We start from the raw sequence: 19,762 nt of genomic DNA on the forward strand, positions 1-19,762 counted from the left end.
AATTTGAGTGAATTATCACAGAAATTATGATAGCACGAGGTCTAAAGGCCACAAAATACAGACTCACGCTTCGGGTTTGATTTTACTGCGGGAAAAATCTAACTGAAATTTTCTCATGGGGCCTTCAGTTCGTATGGAGAGGTGTACGCCTATTCACGTAAATTGCACAGCCCATGCAAAACAGTAATTGAACAACCTCTCCGCGCTATTCATTCATTACTCTTTCTTTCCTTTTTGTATCCCTCTATTCCTCTCGGATTACGTAACTCGATGCATGTTTGGTTTCTAGTAAACAAACACATTTCAGGTCATTGTAGTAGTACTATGAGAACTTCGAAGAATCCACTTCTTTTTTACCGTAGAGTGCGAGTTACGTAACAACTGAATTAAAAGAAGCATCCTTTTATACAATCCTACAATATATGCTAATTGTATTAATAATTATTTAACGAAAAAGAAAAGTGAATAAAATAATTACGCTAAAGAAAAACATCTACAGAATAACAAATTACAAAAATAAGGAGTAATAAGAACAAAACAAATCGTTACTACAATATTTATAAAAAAAATAACGTCCTATCATAGGTGTTTTCTTTTAAACAACTATTAAATAAATAATAACATTAAGGCAGGCAACAAACGTCAATTACAATATTTTCATATTTTTTGGATGATTTTTGTAAACTTAACCACAGAAGCATAACATAATGAATTGAAAAATATTTCTAAAAATATATATTATATACCGTATAGTTATATATAGTTAAAGATCTGTCTGTTAAAATATATAGTATTTCTTCCCTGCGCTCTTTGAAGACACTAAAACCCATTTTACTTATTTGCTCTCTTGTTTTGATTAAATGCCAGATAAAAGTGTCCAGATTTTTTTTCTCTTAAAAACAATACAATAACTACTGTCATGTCAGATTTTTACAAAATTTCGTCTCATAATTGTATACCTCATAAAAATGGATTATTCGAGTGTCCATTCGCTACCTGCAAAAACAAAAAATTAGTACTTGCAAGACTTAGCATAGTTTCAAATATAGACAGTACTTTGAATGGGTTCGGTATCCATGTGGTACCATTTATGGGCGGCGTCGAAAACATACTACCACCCCCGTTCATGTTGTACGTATCTGGTGCAGTGGGCGTAGAAAAGAACGGATTGATTCCATTGCTACCGCAATGTTGATTGTTTCCATTTGCGGCACCCCAAATTCCATTCGAGTTGAAGGGATTCGAAATGTTCGAAGGCTCTTGCGATAAAAATTGGTTCATAAATTGACCTGCAAAAGGTAAAATCAAACTGAACATTCACGGAAAAAGTAATTAGGAGCAAAACAAATCACTTCGCTCCAAAAGTTTTTGAATAAATTAATTTTATAATTAAAAAATGTCAAAATCTATTTTAATAATTCAGTTGTTAATATAAAATTGCCGTCTATGATTAATAATAATTTTAAATATGGTTAATCTAAGCAATGATGTTATAGCTAGGAATCGAATGATATTTTATATGTTTTAATAAAATATGTTTTGTATACGAATGCTATATTTACCTTGACTAGGTGAGCCGTAAGATGAACTCTGAGGCGACGCGGTCGAACTGTAAATCGATCCAGCAGTTGTTGGAGAACTGTAAAGACTAGAATTGGAACCTGTCGAAGTCCAATCAAGCATTGGCTGCGCTTTGAACGCATTGTCCAAATCCTTCAGGGCAGCATAACGATCCTCGGAAGGCGCTGAGGGACCGTTAGAAGAAGGATGAGATTGCTGGTGGTGCAGCTGCTGCTGATTGTTATGATGTGATCCATTCAAACCGTTCATAGTCGTTAAAGGCATACCTGCAAATAACGTAATGTTTAATGAAAGACTAGGAAAAACATTGTTTTATATAAAAAAAAACGTTATATAAGAAACCTCGGAAAAATAAAATACATAAGCGATAACATCAAGAAGCTATTAACTAAAGTTCTAGTATACATATTATATTAGTACACACAATTTTTGTTTTGGCAACAAAATAAACAATAGTGGTAAATGTTGTAATTTATATAGATTAATGAGTCGCAGGCAAATAATAAATCAATTCTGTTTAAATCAGATATTTGAAATTTGGTTTTCTTCTTTTTTTGAAGCGACTTACTCCATCTGTTCACATTCATCTTGGGAAAAAGCGGAATGTGATTGTACACCGGCCCATTATTTGTGAATTGCAGATTGAAAATACTGAACTCCTCCTCGTCTTCTCTGTCCTCGCCTGATTGGTGGCAGCAGACCACAAAACAGAACACTTAACATTTCTACATACAAAGCACATATATACACATTCACACACACACGCGTATACGTGGCTGACATTTTAGGAGGAATGTTTTTTGTGAGGATTCTGAGAACCGGCAAGAAGGTTTCTTAATTTGTGGGAGAGGATGTAACAGAATCGTGTTTCTGGAAAAACGATACGCCCTGCGGTTCGGTGGATGTGTATACTTACTAGCATTGTTGAAGATGGTGTTGTTGTCGAAGTTAGCGAAGGAGAGCTGATTTGTCGTCGTGTTAGATGGTATCGTGTTGTTGATGGCAGTGGCGTTGTTGTTGGCAGCGTTGTAGATGTTGGCATGTGCAAAATCCGCGACAAAGTCGTGCTTCGTTGTCTTGTCTCCGTTCACCCGGAGCGGTCTCGGTTCCGCAATGATGGTGGCCAGAGGTTTGACTGCAGCCTCTTGGGTCTTCATCGGGCTGCTCTCTGTCGCCGTCACCGTTTGCTGCTTGTTGTATCCGTTTTTCAGCGCCACCGATGGTTCCATGTAGTAGCGCTTCCTCTCGTATTTGTCTAGCATCAGAGTGTGGACAGCCTGCTCATCCCTGTCGACAGGTTTCGTGCCATCGTAAAGGCCGAGCCAAATCTTCTGGCAATAGTCATTACCCCGCGTTCGCAGCAAGTCAATTTCCTCTTGGGTGAACGTAGCCATGGAGATGGACTTTACACGGTGCGGAGGTGTCAATCCTCGCCTACAACAAGAGAAGAGAAAAATGAGCATGGTTAGGAAGGTTCTCGCCTATTCAATCATCATTCTGATCAACTGCAACTGGTCCGGAATATTTCTCTCTATACTCACAGTGACAAAGAATACAACAATGATCTGAATGCGGCTTTTGAAAAATGAAAATGTGCTTGGCTGATTGAAACCGTACACCGTATTGCGAACCAAATAAATCAACCACCCAACGTGCGTGAATTTATATTGCTTTATTTTTATCGGTGTAGAGGCGTATTTTTCTCCGATATCGGCACGTAACGATTAATGAAAATGCAACAAATAATAAATAAACCTTGGGACCTTGGACGCCGTTGAGCAATTGACCGATGGGAGGAAACGCAGAAGCAATAATACAAATATACATTTTCGATAAACAAATAAACGGCATGTGCCCCAAGTGCGGTTTGCATTTCCTCGTTTGGCGCGACTTATGACTGACTAGCTGCCGATAACCGGAGGTCACGGATTGCAGGCTCCTCTAAAATCCCGCACTGATTTTAGAATTTTCTAAGAACGAGACGAATGAGCCGCAACAAACAAACCAGTCGGTACCAGCCACCAATATCAATATTTTCCTTTCGCAATCAATGCAGTGTTTTTTTTCATCATCTTGTTCTGTTTGTGCTGCTCATATTTTTACTTTTCTTTTCTGGAATCGTTCGAAGCAATTAAACCGAGAAACTTAAATTACCAGTCATCGCTCCAATGCGGACATCATAAAATAAATAATAATAATCGCAAAGTGCGTACAGTCATATCGCGGCCACTGTTGTTAATTGGAACCAAGAATCTTAGGCCATGCATAGCAGTGCATACAAAAAGGCCAAGTACTCGACATCGCTACTTTTGTATTACTGCAAATTTACAGTGTTTAATGTCAAGAATATTATTTATATTCTAATAAATATTCATAAGACCTACTTCTTAATTTTGTTTTGAAGAAAAAAGGCAATATAAATATCGTTCTGATCTTGTCATACAAAAATATTGTTATATTACAAACTGCATATTATAAATAAATTATAATGATCTAACATTATTATTATTATTATTAAGAAATATAAAAACGAATGGTTAAGTTATTAATAAAATAAAATTGGACGATATATAACGAGTAAAAGTTATTTTCTAGATTAAGTAAAACTTTCACACATTTAAGAAAATAACAGGTTTGTTTGGAATATCTAAAAATTATAAGGAATTTGATTAATATTGTAAATATTTGGATAATGTTTTTCAGATGAAAATAATGCATGAAATAATAAAAATTATCGGTAGCAATCGAAAGCCCGATAACCAAAATACCGTCAAACAAATTCCCGACAACCATAATAATAACATTTTTAAATTATTCCGGAGCGCAGTTACTTTTAAATTGTTATTAATAATAAATAACAACAATTAATAATCTAATTGTATTTGAGATGATTTCATAATGTTAAGGTTTATTATGAATAATTTATTGTTATTAATAATAAAAATGTAGCACAAGGAGACTACGCTTCGAAATAATTTAAAAATGTTATTTTCGATATAGTCGGAATTATGGTTGTCGAGATTATGATACAGTCGGGATTATGGTTGTCGAGATTTTGATATAGTCGGGATTTCGGTTGTCGGGCTTGCAATATAGACCCAAAAATAATACATTTCAAAATGTAAATTCAATAACATTTTGAAATGTTTTTTTTTATTGAGATGTAGTATGATGGCATTTTAAAATCAGCATCGCTTACGTTTTCCAATATTTGTATAACACATCTAGCGACCTCGGAAAAGAACGAATGGACTTTAACAATTATATAACAACTGCATTTGCTTAAATTTTATATTTGCAAGTTATGGTAACTCACTGCACTCGCTCCGATCGAGTAAAAAGTGCATTTGTTATTTAGAAATTCTAATTGAATATGGAATAGCATATTCTTACATAACGTGATTATTACAATGCTGCAGTTAGAAACATTCTGACCTTCGTGCTGGATATATTTTTTGCCGTGATGTAACTACGTGCAAATGCATAGAGCAGTACAGGAACGCCTGTCCGATTTGAATTTTACTACCCAAGAACGTTTTTCTCTTTGCTGACGACACGCGAGTAACAACAACGTCCACACTTTTTCCATGGCTGTTGATTAATCGCGGTTTTCCTTTTCCGACCCGCAGACAATGAAAATAATTTTCTAAAAATAATAATCTAAAGGCCATACAATAAAAAAATCTTACATTAACATTTAACGTGGTGGCAAAGGAAAGTTTATTTATAATTTTAAAATAAGACTAACATTTGCAACAGTTACAAGGATGAAAGTCGATTCTTTGCTCGAAAGTGGCTATTGCGAAGATATTTTTACAATATATATATATAATTTCTTGAGAAACTCGTTTATTTACTATCAAATGTAATATCAAGTGAATATAAACAATGCCTTATTAGACAGACAAACGAAATTCATTTCGTGAAACAATTATAAACTACTTAAATAATTGATCATCACTGGAGAATTAAGTGAAAATGTAAATTATAAAATCTACAGAATCGTAGTTTCATATAAGCAATAAATAATTAACGATAATTATTTACAAATTATATACGGCAGAAAGACCTATGGTCAATAGCCCAATAGTAAAATAGAACAGTGACGTACATTATTAGTAATAATATGTAACATCGTCAACTTATTTATTTAACGTATTGAGTAAAAGTTGACAATACCTATTGACCGAAGATAAGCAATTGAGACGTATTCAAATAGAAATCGCGTTCGTTTTAACACGTTTCTCGACAGGAGTAGAACAAAATAACTAATTCCGTTGGTTTTAAATACGCAATTATTTCCACATGAAATATTAACATTCCGATTTCGTACTATTAGCTTTTATTTCCTACTTTACTTCATTACCTTTTTTTAAAAGAAAGTATTAATGGACGATTTATGATTGCTTTGCTGCGTGCAAAAATTATACGCTCGTACTATTTAATGTTTGGAAATTTATACCTATACGCATTTAGCTTTCGTTTTTGATAAAATTTAGGTCGAATGTGCATCGAAATGAGCACGACGACGTCTACGACCGGAGATGAGAGTGTGCTTAGTTATTAGATCCAATGGGCATTTTTGTGCCCTTGATTGTTAAAAATGGGAGGAAATGTGTGAGATTAAATTGGAGATATCTCGGCCAGTTCCGGCATGAGGCATAGCCTGGCTTCGAAACGGACCACAGCATTTATTATCGTAATAGTGAATGGTGATAATAATGGGCACTCGCATCCAACATATTCCATACAACTATACAGTTAACTGAATATAAGCCACTGGGTATGTATGTGTGCGCGGCCCAAATAGCGATGAATTTTCGTGCTGAAATATACTTTCATTTAGACGTGACATGTTAACACCGTGCACGTCCGAACTGCATACATACTATGAGCGCGACATTCAATTACAATCTCAATTACTATTAATTTGACCTTCTTCAATTTTCCATCAATACATCCAGAATCGATACTTTCTCACGTTGCCGACACGAACAAGAAAGTAACGCATTTCTAACGCCATAAATACATTAGTCGCCTCCACAATTTCTGCAAACCCACAGAAATAATACTGTTCCAAATCAAATGTCATCGAATAAAACTACGTATTTGTTAGCTCAACGAAAAAACGAACAATAATTTTATAAATAAATATATCAATTTTACATTATATTCCATAACATGAATTATTTAGATTATATTCTATAAGAGCAAAAACGCCATAGATATATGTGGATTTTCTAAGTGTTCATTCGATCACAACAATTAAATATAAAAGTTTGTCTTATGTATGAGAAAATGTCGTGTGCAAACTTGAATGAATAAATGAATTGACCTTATTGCTTCATTTAATGATCCAATTTGTTACATGATTTAAGTCTATATGTAGTTTTTTGTTACCACCTATTAATGGCTAAATCTATATCATCTGTAAATGTGTAAACATCAAATTAATGGTGGCGTATCTGGATCTAGTAGAAACTTATGTTTATTCTATCGTATATTTCGTAATACAGAGAACAACTAGTAGAGTCATGTATATTATTAATACTCCATTAGTATTAACAATATCTATAAATATATTGAATCAAATATGATCAATATAGTTATAGTCAATAAAGTTAAAGTGTATGCGTACAGCTGGATCTATTATTTGTTTTGTTGTAATATATTAAAAGTGATTCAATGTATTATATTTATTATGGTCACGTTAAGGAAATAGTAAACGTCAGTAGTTTCGAACTACCGGATACGAAATGCGTGGGACGTGTTTGATATTCCATTTTCGAAGATGAAAAGTTTGTATATTATCAGTGATATAAAAACCAGAAGCAGATAGTATTAAATACATTTTGTTGAAGGCATAAGTTTAATATAATTAATAATATAAAAAACAGCTAATATTTTATTAACCGGAATTAGATAATAATAATATATAAGAGCATAATTACTTTGCTCTTTAAATAGAAAGTGTATGGAACTAAATTCAAATTATTTTAAAACGTGAGGTGTAATCAAATACGAACATAAATTTGAACCCTTTTGATTTATACATAACTTTCGGACGTCAATGTTACAATTACTGTCACGAGAATATTTCGTTGGACGAATAAATAACCTATTACATATTTACTCGTACTCAAATTTCGATTTAATGACAAAGTGAAGCAGTACTTTGAGAATATTCCGTTCAATTAGGTTTAACTGGGTAAATAGTTCTCCGATACAAAATCAAATCTCTTTATCATGCTCAAGGAACACTATTGTTTCCTGTATATGACGATAATGGATTCAAAATATTCTAGATTATGATGTTAAATTGACAGAGTTTATATAAAATACAAATACATATGTATCTGTCTCTTAATATTGACTTACATAGATCAATTCATTCAACTACGTAAGAATATTGTTGACTGAAAATTTAAAAAAAATATCATCAAATTTAAAATGTGGTCAATAAAGAGTATTATGATATTCTAAATACTCATATTATATATGGTTTAATAGTTTACGTTTGTTTTTTATGTTTTATTTTTACCTTATTTCCTGATTTTATAATATAAGTACATATTGGAACAGGTATTAAGAATTAACAATGGAATATGAAAAATAATTGCTCATGAGATATTTGATAGATATGTCGCATTCACTTATATGGATTCTTATAACAAACATAAACCAATAACCATGCAATTGACATCATGTTATAAATAATAATGAGCAAAAAGTATGTAGATTTGAAATTAACATAAAGGAAGTTTTTATGTCAATTATTTAAATTTATAAACAAATTGAGAATAATGAAAATTAAAATAAGTCTGCTTGGAAACTATAAATAAATATATATTATATATACCATGAGAGACTCTCCACGAGAAACAGTACATTGTCAAGTATGTTAAGTAATGGTTTGTTGAATATATGATTTACTATCGGAATTACTAATGGAACTGACTTTGGGAACAACTGGTTTATCAGGCTTAAGTTTATTGAAAAAATGGGAAACGTCAGCAATAATAATCGACTAGATGTGACTAATATCCAAATGTTCAACTCAAACTAAAAGTGCATTCATAGTTAGAATATTTAAATACTAAAAATGCACAATAAAACTTTGTAATCGTATAATACGTTTGTTCTTATCAAATAAGGGAATGAGTCATACACATAGCAAACATTTGTTTTAATTGTTATATTATTTTTGAGACTACGAATACCACTGATTTATTCAAAATACATACCTAGTTTTAAATAAAAATAATAATTATATATAATCCATTTGAAGTACAGGTTTGTGATCGGATTATGTATATAAAAAAAGTGATATAATGTTGGCGCGTGAAATAAGCATAGTTTGCAAATGCCGCTCGTGGGCTTGTATTTGATTTGCATTCTTCACTTTAAAGTTTTCTTCAGGAAAATCAGGTTCCGTGCGCGCATTACGTAAAGCAAGAAATGGCCCATTATTATTGACTATAATTTCGCATGGAACGTGTCCGCAAGTGATTTCCACCGCCGATCATTTGCATATTCCGTACGAATGCACGCGGAGGGAGAGTTCGCTCCATCGATTCCTTAAGAACTAACCATACATGCACAGAACTAAATGTACAGTAGAAAACGGTGTTTTTATTTTTACCGTTTCACGTGTTTGGTGCTGCATTTGGTCTTCTTGAAGTTTTACGATTTACGAGAAAGCCAAGAGGTTTCACTATTTCGCGAAATATTCATCTGCAGGCAAACCACGTGCTACTGATGGTAATGGTGACGGACAGTAAGGGCATCAATGTAAGAGGGCCATGGTACTACTGACACTTAAGTTTTTACCGAGTGCATTTAATCGACCACATCTCGATATTATTTCTTTTTTTTTTCTTACGAGGTTAACAACCCGACAGCATTCACCGCTCCAAAAGTAGCAAAAATTGTTCTAATTGAATTCAATTACAATTCATATATTACATTTAAAATGGTAATTACTTGGATAAGTGCTAACGCCGATAGGTAGCCCTCGTCCAATTCGAAACAAGGCTACACTAATTTTGTTCTTTATTTTTCAATTCACCAATATGGAGCATTGAAGAACGTCAAGGACGAATTAAGTAACGGGTCCTCTCTCAAACATCCAATCATAATCGGGGATCATCGGAGCATGTACTTTTTAGAAACTTACAATTCGTGTGCCAACTCCCAAAGGAGTAATCGCATTGTTGTTGAAATATTTGCTCATTGCACTGCATAAACTGAATTGCGAAATAATCGTTCTAAATCTACTGAAGAAAGTCAATATGGCAAGCTATTGCAGAAGAAAATGGAATGGGAATAGTTTATCTATCGAGCATAATTTTCTTTGTCCTATTTAAACAGAGTTATGTTTCACTTTCTTCTCCTTTCTGCAATTGGTACATTAGGAATTATGTGCTTTCATCTAGCATCTGCAAATAGCGAGGTTGCAATTAAAAGTAGCGACAAAAAAATAAAAATTACAGCATCTTTCATCTCACCAATAAAACTATATTGGCTGTTTAGTGTTTTGGCACGCATCTGCGCTCGAGCATTGCTCAACGTCGCCGGTGATTAGCGCACAAAAGGCATCTCTCTCGGAAAAAGCCCATGACTCAGGGCGCCAAATTTAAATTCGAACAAAAACAAACATTGAGGACTTTTTGTCATTACGTGACACCTCTTCTAAGTGCAGTTAACTCCTTCAAAATTCCAATTCTGGGTTAAAACGACGCGTGCAGCATTGAAAATCGTTGCGCCATCGCATGTTTCAGTTTTCCACACGTTTACTATTTTTAGTTCAACCTTATTCTAATACTGTATTGATCGTTTTGGAAACAAACACAATTTTAAATCTCAATGCAGGGTGAATCAAGTTAACACTGGTAATTTTTTTATTGATTAATAGAAAAAGCAATAAATGTAAATACTATTTGCCATTACTTTTAAATGTACAACTCACATCACAAATACCTCAACTTCAGTAATACTAGTTTGCAATTACTGTGGTTGTTATATGTAATATAACGCGGTTCTAAAAATGTTATAAATTTAATTAGGTTCTTGCCAAGTGCCTGTTTATATTGTTAATTGTAACCTTAAACATTAATAATAAACGAATTTCATTTGTAATACAAAGAAAATACTAAATCGTTATATATGTTATAATATTACATTTACACTAAACTAATTGCTATTATGGATACATCATAAGACCTTATCTGAAATTGAATTGAACTAGTTTATTGAAAATCACTTATTATCTGATAAAAATACTTTACCTTAAATACTACTATCTACATTCCCATTAAATGAATTAAACTAATTTTATATGTGGTTTAATTTGTGCACGTTTTTAATAAATTTATGGAGAATATTAAAAAAAAAGCTTTAAGTAATCAAAGATATAACTTTGTATTTGTTACTTCTAGATACTGGTCAAATAAATCCGCAAAGCAATAGAAAACCAAAAAAAATAGAACAATAGTTTTTTTAGAATCTAATCTTATACATGTAGGACTGATCATATTGATTATACTTAATTGGATTATTTCAATTTATAATGTACGATAACTATTGAAGTAATTCCTAAAAGGTTAAACTTTTTTTATTCGTTTCTATCTCGGTTTTACTTGAGTTGGCGAAAATCAATGTCTCTGTTATTATTTGATTACAAAGTCATTCGCACGGTCTAGAGATGATATCGTGTGCGTGAATTCGTGATAACAAATGCCGCCTTTAAAATAACAAATAAGCGTGTTTTTCTCGTTCCGTTCATTAGCATGCATTTATCACAGCCAACCAATATCACATACGCAACGATCATCGTTTAATTAAAACTAATTAACGATGGGAATACTCTCATTACGTACAGCAAACTGAGCTTTCACCTAACATCTCAACAAATTCGCTACTACGGTTTCCAACATTTCTCTTTTGTATTTCTTGAAACGACTAAAGGGATTTACACAATAATTTCTCATCTAACTGCAAAATATGTTTACCAACAGATACACAATAATATTTGCATCAATCATTTGGATCACATCAACCAACAATAACGAAAGAATCGCATCATGACGTGCCAGACGGCCGCTCCCGAGCATAAATATTGATGCAGAGGGGCAACTTAAAAAAAATTCTTTGCTTTTACATTATTTATATTGGATATGGAAATTAATAAAGAAAATATTGCGAATTTTTCAGAACAGAGATCTTCGTTTTTTTTTTAATTAAAAAAACTTCGTAGATTTCGTTATTATCGGCACTTTAAATTAGATCCTGGCATAAACAACCTCCGAAATACTAGACCAAGGATCTTGTGATATAGAACTAGTTTTTGAAGGAACTCTATGTATGTATCACATAAAAAGTTCCTTCGAAAACTAGATAGTACTAGTTTGGCTCAAACATAAGTTTTTTTTTTTTAAATAAAAACACAGATCGAATTAATATACAAATATGATATGATATTTATAAATAAACAATAACAAACATAAATAACTGCATTATTTTTAGCATAAAAAAGGTAACAGTTAATGACATTGAATAAGCTATTCTAGAAATAGTCGACTGAAAAAAAAATCCAAAACATCCTGTCTATCGATGAGAGACAAAAAAAGAGTAGACTTGAAACATCTCAAGATTCTCGACACGGCATCAGATTCACAACCTAAATTGTCCGAATGCCAAATAAAAATAGAGTGGAGCAATTTAAGGACTTAACAATACGGAGCTATAAATAAACAAGCACTTTTATTCCTAGCTGAGAATACAATGTTGTTTATAGCACGCATTCAGCTAATTAAGAGAGTCGCATACACAAGACGTATTTGCAAATAAACGTGTGCAGTGAAATCTAATTTTAGAACAATTTCATTACGACGTAACGTACATCATTCATTTATTTATTTTCCTAAAATCGTACGATATGATAACAGTAAATAACGTAAAACAGTGATTTTCAAAAATACGTTAGTAACATAAAGAAGAAACAAACAAAAATTAAAAATTAATAACTTTCAGTTTTGGTGAATATGCAATAGTCCTTATATTTAACTGAATTAACTGTCACACATCGCGTGGCAAAATGCTTCGAGGGTTTATCGATTGGTTTCATCTATTTTTATACCAGGCAAATCGAATATCGCCATATGGTAATCAACACAATTGCGGGCATCAGTTTGGCGTTATTGCGTAATCAATTCCAAATATAATACGTTCGTTATGTAAGAACGAGGCACAATAATTATTCTATCATCAATTAATAATGAATTGCTGCTGCTAATTTATATATTGTTTTCTATCCGTACAAAAACAATAAACGGTAGCGAATTTCAACGAATTATAAGCACTCCTAAGCTGGCTGGGTTTCCATTTAATCAATTAAAATTAATTAATATAATATATGACGGACTCACGTCAACCGTCTCAATCATAGTTTCGACATTGACATTGACTCTTGATTGAATTGTTTTGATCTACTATTGATTGAACAGGCTGGAAAATTTGTCACTTCGTTTCGTTTAAAGTATTTAAACTTAGATAATTCCATGATTACATTCACGTTCGTTTAATTAAGTTAGTTGAAGAACAAGCAACGTATCTTAACATAATTTGCAAATATGTATTCAGCACAGTTACAAGAGGATTGTGCAACAGAAGTGTAATTATTTAAAAAAAACAAACTATGTTAATACATAAGTAAATATTTCCTATTGGGGTGGAAAAACTGAGGTCGACAGCATGTATGTAATAAATTATGTTTATTATTTCCTATTTATAAATACGTCTTTTTAAATTTACACCAAATTAATTCAATTATGAAAGTAGTATTTATCATTGTTATGAGGTCGTTTCTGTCGCAAGATGTCAAATTGCGTTGACAATCACCTAGGTTGCTAAACATTCGTATGGTAGAAAAGTCAACATAAGTTATTGAAAATGCATAATAAATATGATTTTCAAAAATTAACCAATTTAAATTCTATTATACCAATATATTTGTACTAATAATTAAAATAGTTTGGGTTACAAATTATAAGCAAAATATAATACAATACATTGAAGCCAACTAGTTTATAGTTGAAAGCTAATTGAAAGGAAAATTTATTTTATATTAAAGTAACCAAGATTTTGTTTAGTTTATAGAGAAATTAGTCAAGTTTGCACTTTTACATATAGTCCGCTATTATAATAATCTCAAAAATATATATTTAACATAACAGTTCATGAAAATTCTAATTCGGGTCAAATGAATTTTGCTAACAGTACAACGTTTTTATTGCTTACCGTAGCATAAATATAAATTTTCGTCGGTTTAGTGATTTTAGCAAATTAAAATGTTTATTCTATATGGAAAAGAAAGAAAGTGAACCAATTGGAAATGAAAAGCGAAATATAAATCGTTCGCCTAATTCGTCATAACGGACTTACGTACAAATACTAACATACTTCTATTTTTTGCTCATGAATATTAACCGGATTTATGTTTTTGTAAACACAACACTAGACCGTCTCATCGTGTTGTAATTACATAATTGGGATGAGCTGAAACATTTGTAAATGGATTCGCTACTCATGGAAGATGTGAGGAAAAAATATTGTTATAGTTAATTTATACACTTCTATAGCACGTGTCAAAATTAAATTAATGTACATACATTCTGAGCGTCAAAGCGTGTTTGTTTTTGTGATCATTTTTTTTACTTCTCTCATTCATTCGTTTATTATTCAACTCGATCCTTATCGTAAGGAATTTCCAGCTTTAGACTTCCTCTTAATTGTTACGTCACATATACGTGGGCGTTCCAATGGTTTCCTCTGTAATCTTAATTACCTCTCTGTACAATACCCTAACACGTTTGCTGCATTTTTACATAAGTAGCTAATTGCATTCAAACCTTACTTAATTTTCTACGCATCGTTAGGTTCAAGAGGATGTGTCAAATTTACTGTAACTCAGACATTTGTCAGTCAACTATGTTGATACGACAACAAAGCAAATACAAATACTATATATTGATATATCTGAAGTATTTACACTTTGTCTTATTTATAGTTCAAAAATTAAGATGATTAAAACCATATAAATCTAAACTTAATAATGAGTTTACACAAGTATTCACTCTTATCAAAAGAAAACATAATTGACAATAAAATAAACATACTAAATATTTTAAAGAGCACTACTGAAAAAGATCTTAAAATATTTCAAAAAGTGTTTAAAATCCTGGAGAACCTTTCTTTTCTTCCATTATTATTTCATTAAGGCCTGCATTCTATATTATTATATAAATATAAGAAAAAACAAAATTATCAACTTTTTTTACATAATTTACCATTAGTGCTAATTCGTTGAATCTAGTCTGTAAATACTTTGAAAATAAAAAAACATTCGATAGAATAATTATTCTGTTCTATAAGATTTTGTCCACATGTAACATAAGTGGTTACCAAACTTCGTGCATTTATCGTTTTTTAACAATTACTGCATTGGATGAATTCGTAACAGATTCATGATTATTTTCTTGTAAGATTTTAAATGTAGCAACATCACATAATACTTAAAAATGTTCACTAAATATATATTATATTTGTATTAATGTAAACGATTGTATTAATAAAAATAAAGAAAAAAAATGTAATAAACACAAAACCATCTCATCCACTTCTACAAAACAAAACCTATTTAAAAAAAGAAAGTTTGTCGATATCAAGAATCCTTTCTACAACAAATACATATTCATGATATGACTCCACGGAATCCATTTTTGTAGTCACCATTGTATTTAATTACAAATAAAATGAATACTATTGCAAGTTAAGTTAAGGAGCGTCTGAAATAATATTTTCCTATACTATCTACATTTCTAAAAATCTATGAAAAAAAAACATGAATTACACTAAACATATTTAGGATTTATAATCACAAATAAATATATTTACTACAACTCCCGACAATTATTTCATAATTAATGAATGAATGGTAATATACGCATTAGTCGACAATTGTATTATCAATGAAGATGAGACACAGTAAAAAATGAATGTCAACGACCAAACATGTGTATGTATAAATAGTATATTATGTATGTCTATTTGTACGTTTTATGATTCTCCCCTTATCATTGTGCTATTTACTAATGGGAATATGGATCAATCTTATAGGACAGTTCATAGGATTTTCCAGATGTGTATTACAACTCTCGGTTTTTCCCTTCAATAGAAGGTATGTTTAATTTCCTCAGAAGTAAACAGTGATACCGCCTGTCACGACTGAGTCATAACATTTCTTAATTGCATGTTTTTTTCTAATTACACAACACGCGATTTTTTCGATATATCTATAAAATTGCAATTATAAATAATATAATACGATCAGAGACAGCAAGAAACAACGATATTCTGCGTTGTTCCTAGCGTATGGCATTTGAGTTCGCCCACACCTATTCTCTTTACACGATCATCAATTGTTTGCATCTATTTTGCATAGAGCTAGTGAGATTTTGATGCAAACAATGCAAGTGCTGCAATAAGCAAAAAAAGACTGCCCTTATGATAAAATACGAAAGTAGGACGAACGGAGGGATTGGCTTTGAGCCGAACGTGAAATCTCAAAAGATCAATTCCAAATATGGTTAAAATATAATTTAAAACTATACTACATAAAACCCATTAAAAAAATCACCATTGTAAAATCACATAATTATAATAGAATGTCAACATATCATGTAATTAACATTTTATATACAAAGAATTTCCGCCTTCCCTGTGAATTAAATCGATCAGCACTTAAATTCAAACGCATGAAAAAATCTTATAACATTTTTTCACTGAAATCTTAACTATTTCAAGTTTTTGTATGAATTTTCAATACAAATCTAATAATTAATAAATTAATTTCATTTATAAATAAATTAAAAATTAAATTGGTATTCAAATATTAATTATATTTTTTAGAATATATAATTTATAATATATTTAAATTGTAATAATCACAAATAAAATGAATTTGTAAAAATCATTCAGAAAGAATAAGTTTTCGCATGTAGTTTAAATATGAAAATAATTATTTTAAAATGTGTATTTGCATTACTTGCTTTACTTTAATTATATTTTAATTATAATTGTAAACTACAGTGGAACCTCACATAACGACCAAAATAAATTGTAAGAAAAATGACTTACAAAATAGAACGCATTATCGTATATTATATTAATTTGGAACGGATTTTGCTGGTTAAGCGGGGTTCCACTGAACAAGAATAAAAATGTTAGTTTAACGAACAATTTATTAACTTTTTATAATTTATAATTTGTATTTCAGTTTTGAAAGTTTACAACTATATATAAATAATTAATGTAGGTTAATATTATCTGGATAACAATTAACTACAATTACTTAAAAAATAATTAAATATTAATATAAAGCTTTTAGACATATTAGATACAATAATATATGTATATATGTTACGATTTAATATTCTCTTTGATACATTAGGAATTTCAAATCAAATAGATTGAATTTAAAAGTAAATAGTTGTTTAAGTCCGTACCTTCGTTTGTCCTTACTTGCAAATATACACGACCGATCCCAGAAACGTGGCTTGTTGCTAAGTTTCTATCACAAGCAAAATAAAGAGATTTCACTTTTACAAAACAAAGATCTTCAACACGCTTGTCGCTAAAGTTAAATGGAATTCCCGATGATAGAAATGGAGCTTCTCTTGCAATAATTCATCGATAACATAAAATTTTCACAAGACTCGTTAATTAGTTATTATAGCTAAGCGATGTCCATGTGTATGCGACAGTGGGTGAAATGATCCGTAAAACTTTTGCGAACTTCGAACTAATGGTATGTCATCAGCATTTTACAATTGGTTCTAGTCCAAATGTGGTCGTAATAAATGCTTTCACCGGATCCCTGCATTTCTTTAGCGGTTGAAGTTATTGCCTGCTGCCATATTACCATCGTGTCGGTTAGTGTGCGTTCTAGAGAAATTGGATTCGAAGTTGTTTCGGTTTTATGAGGCAATTTAGGGACGTGGTCAGGTGGTTGAATGCACCTGCTCTGGGACCGCGCGGGGCTTCATCCATCCATCCTTTCTTTTTTCTCCTTCTTCTATTTAATGATTTCCGGCATTAAGCCCGTATACTGCAAATTCTGGAAATCGATCAACCGTTTCTCCACACGTTAAATGAAAGCCCCGGTGAAAGATATGATAATTTTATCAGTCGAATAAACCGTTTCCATTATCTACTTGGAATTGTATGTGAATACATATACGTACGCAAACATTCAGTGGCCTTTTTGTATTGCTCCTTCAAATGCGTGAGTAAGGTATGAATCAGAGACACATGGACAAAGGCTGTTTTATGTAAATATCGTCATAAAAATAGCCAGTAGCGTACGAGAGAAGGGCAAAGGGCACAAAGTCGGTTGGAAAACAAAATAGCCGAGAGGACAACATAAAATATACTAGGCCAATATTATTTATTTGTTTATTTCCATCTTGGTAAAATTAGGACATTGGAACAGAACCGCCGTCGCGAATTTCAATAGGAAAGCATTCATCCAACAATTAAACCGCACAACTAAAATATTCGTTGCTTTAATTAATGCGGATGCAAAGTATTCGCAAAAAAATATGAATACACAAACGGAATACAAATCTCTAGATCAACTGCACGAAGACAAAGCAAGTGATTGTCACTTCTGGTAACAATGGAAATAGTTCTTTGTTTCTTCGTTCATCGTTTATTTGTTGTTGTTAAGGTGCTTACATAGAGAATTTTATGAATTGTTCCCTTTTGAAACGTGAATGGGATAGTAGGTGTAAAGGGACTTACAACATTCCAGAACATTTTGTGCAGACGAAACTTCCGATGGTTACGTTCACGTAAGTGGGGCCTCTCTGGTTGCACTCGAAACAGTGCTTGTTGTGCGTTAACGACACTAATTCACGTAGAGTTTTCAAATTTTTCTCGTCCTGCCTTTTACGTGTTGCCGCCATGTTCGCTATGCACAAGACTGAAATATTTGATTTATTTGACAGACACACCAACAAAACACTGTACCCGATCTTTGCGCCACCTGCGATCCAATTTGACAGAAGATTAAATGCCACTAGCGACATCTTTTAAATTATATAAGTCATATTTTGTAATGTTATTTAAAGTACCTTATTTATCTGTATAGCAGTGGGTCCTAAAGTGGGCTTTAAAACTATCCAATGGAGGGGCTGTATACTCAAATACATTTATAAGATTACAAGAACGTTTGGTAGAAGTTCATGGTGATATAAATATGTGTATTTAGTTTCAAGCACATACTAATTGAAGAGCTGAAATAACTTAACCATGCTACTGTTTATAATCAAGTAATTTTCTTTCAGCTACACTTTATATTTATAATATAATAATTAATGATTTTTCAATTTTAAAAAAATGGAGACAAAAGTGTCAAGAATAATTATTTGCATGTTATCTTCAAGGAGCGTCTTATACATAGATGCGATACGTTAAAACATATAAATGCATATAAACTCATATATCAAGTAATAGTAAATATAGTAACTAATATAGTCATAGGCAACTTTTTTATCAGCGTAATGAAAATATAATTGCCTCTCTTTCACGATGTTATAATAATAAGCAATTACAAATTAATGTTTACTTATTTAATAAATAATAAGATTGTGAAAGGTAAAAATACCTAAGGGTAATAAGAGAGAAATCTAGTGTTTTTATTTATTTTATCTCTGTAATTATTTTTAAATATATTTATTGACCACAATTTTTGTCAATGGTTTAGATGTTGAAATTTGAAAATAAATTAATTAAAATTGTATTCAAACAAAACTATTTTACCAATATAACTAATAGTTTAATATATAACATTATTTAAAATAATAATATCAAAATATTGATTTATAAGTTTTTCTTTATTATCATTATCAACAATCCTATGCAATACTAGTCATAGGATTACATATAAAGTTTCAAGGAAAACTCAACCTTTATCTATATTAGTTTGTTTACATAATCAGTAGTAATGGTCATCTATTGCAACTTGATGGTTAATTGCAGCAATTCACTTTAAGCAATTTAATAATAATGTATGAGTCTCTGTAAATAGTGGCATAACATTCATAATATTTATTGAAGCAAA

At 31.4% G+C, this 19,762-nt stretch overlaps 1 protein-coding gene across 5 annotated transcripts; it reads right to left on the reverse strand.

The window, feature by feature from the left end:
* Positions 1-959: 959 nt before the first annotated feature.
* On the reverse strand, positions 960-18,691 carry LOC108560700 (arf-GAP domain and FG repeat-containing protein 1). 5 transcript variants are annotated; one of them, XM_017918362.1, is made up of 6 exons: positions 18,442-18,691; positions 2,498-3,015; positions 2,150-2,263; positions 1,563-1,847; positions 1,057-1,289; positions 960-996 (listed from the first exon to the last, which is right to left on the reverse strand). In XM_017918362.1, the coding sequence occupies exons 1-6, from the start codon at positions 18,603-18,605 to the stop codon at positions 961-963; spliced, it is 1,350 nt and encodes a 449-aa protein (XP_017773851.1). In that variant the 5' UTR covers positions 18,606-18,691; the 3' UTR covers position 960. The 5 variants fall into 5 exon arrangements, with proteins under 5 accessions (XP_017773851.1, XP_017773855.1, XP_017773853.1 ...); XM_017918366.1 differs by lacking the exon at positions 18,442-18,691 and adding an exon at positions 4,781-4,865; XM_017918364.1 differs by lacking the exon at positions 18,442-18,691 and adding an exon at positions 3,345-3,469.
* Positions 18,692-19,762: the final 1,071 nt, after the last annotated feature.

The sequence above is a fragment of the Nicrophorus vespilloides genome, unplaced genomic scaffold, assembly GCF_001412225.1.
Source record: "Nicrophorus vespilloides isolate i.1.1-1 unplaced genomic scaffold, Nicve_v1.0, whole genome shotgun sequence".
In the NCBI taxonomy this organism is placed as follows: Eukaryota; Metazoa; Arthropoda; class Insecta; order Coleoptera; family Silphidae; genus Nicrophorus; species Nicrophorus vespilloides.

What these genes read in the sequence shown, in the direction of transcription:
- LOC108560700 (XM_017918362.1), bottom strand. Translation starts at nt 18,605, where the DNA reads ATGGCGGCAACACGTAAAAGGCAGGACGAGAAAAATTTGAAAACTCTA. An exon ending in CACCATCTTCAACAATGCTA is followed by an intron (nt 2,264 to 2,497) that starts GTAAGTATACAC and finishes GCCACCAATCAG; the next exon opens with GCGAGGACAGAGAAGACGAG. An exon ending in TTACGGCTCACCTAGTCAAG is followed by an intron (nt 1,290 to 1,562) that starts GTAAATATAGCA and finishes TACCTTTTGCAG; the next exon opens with GTCAATTTATGAACCAATTT.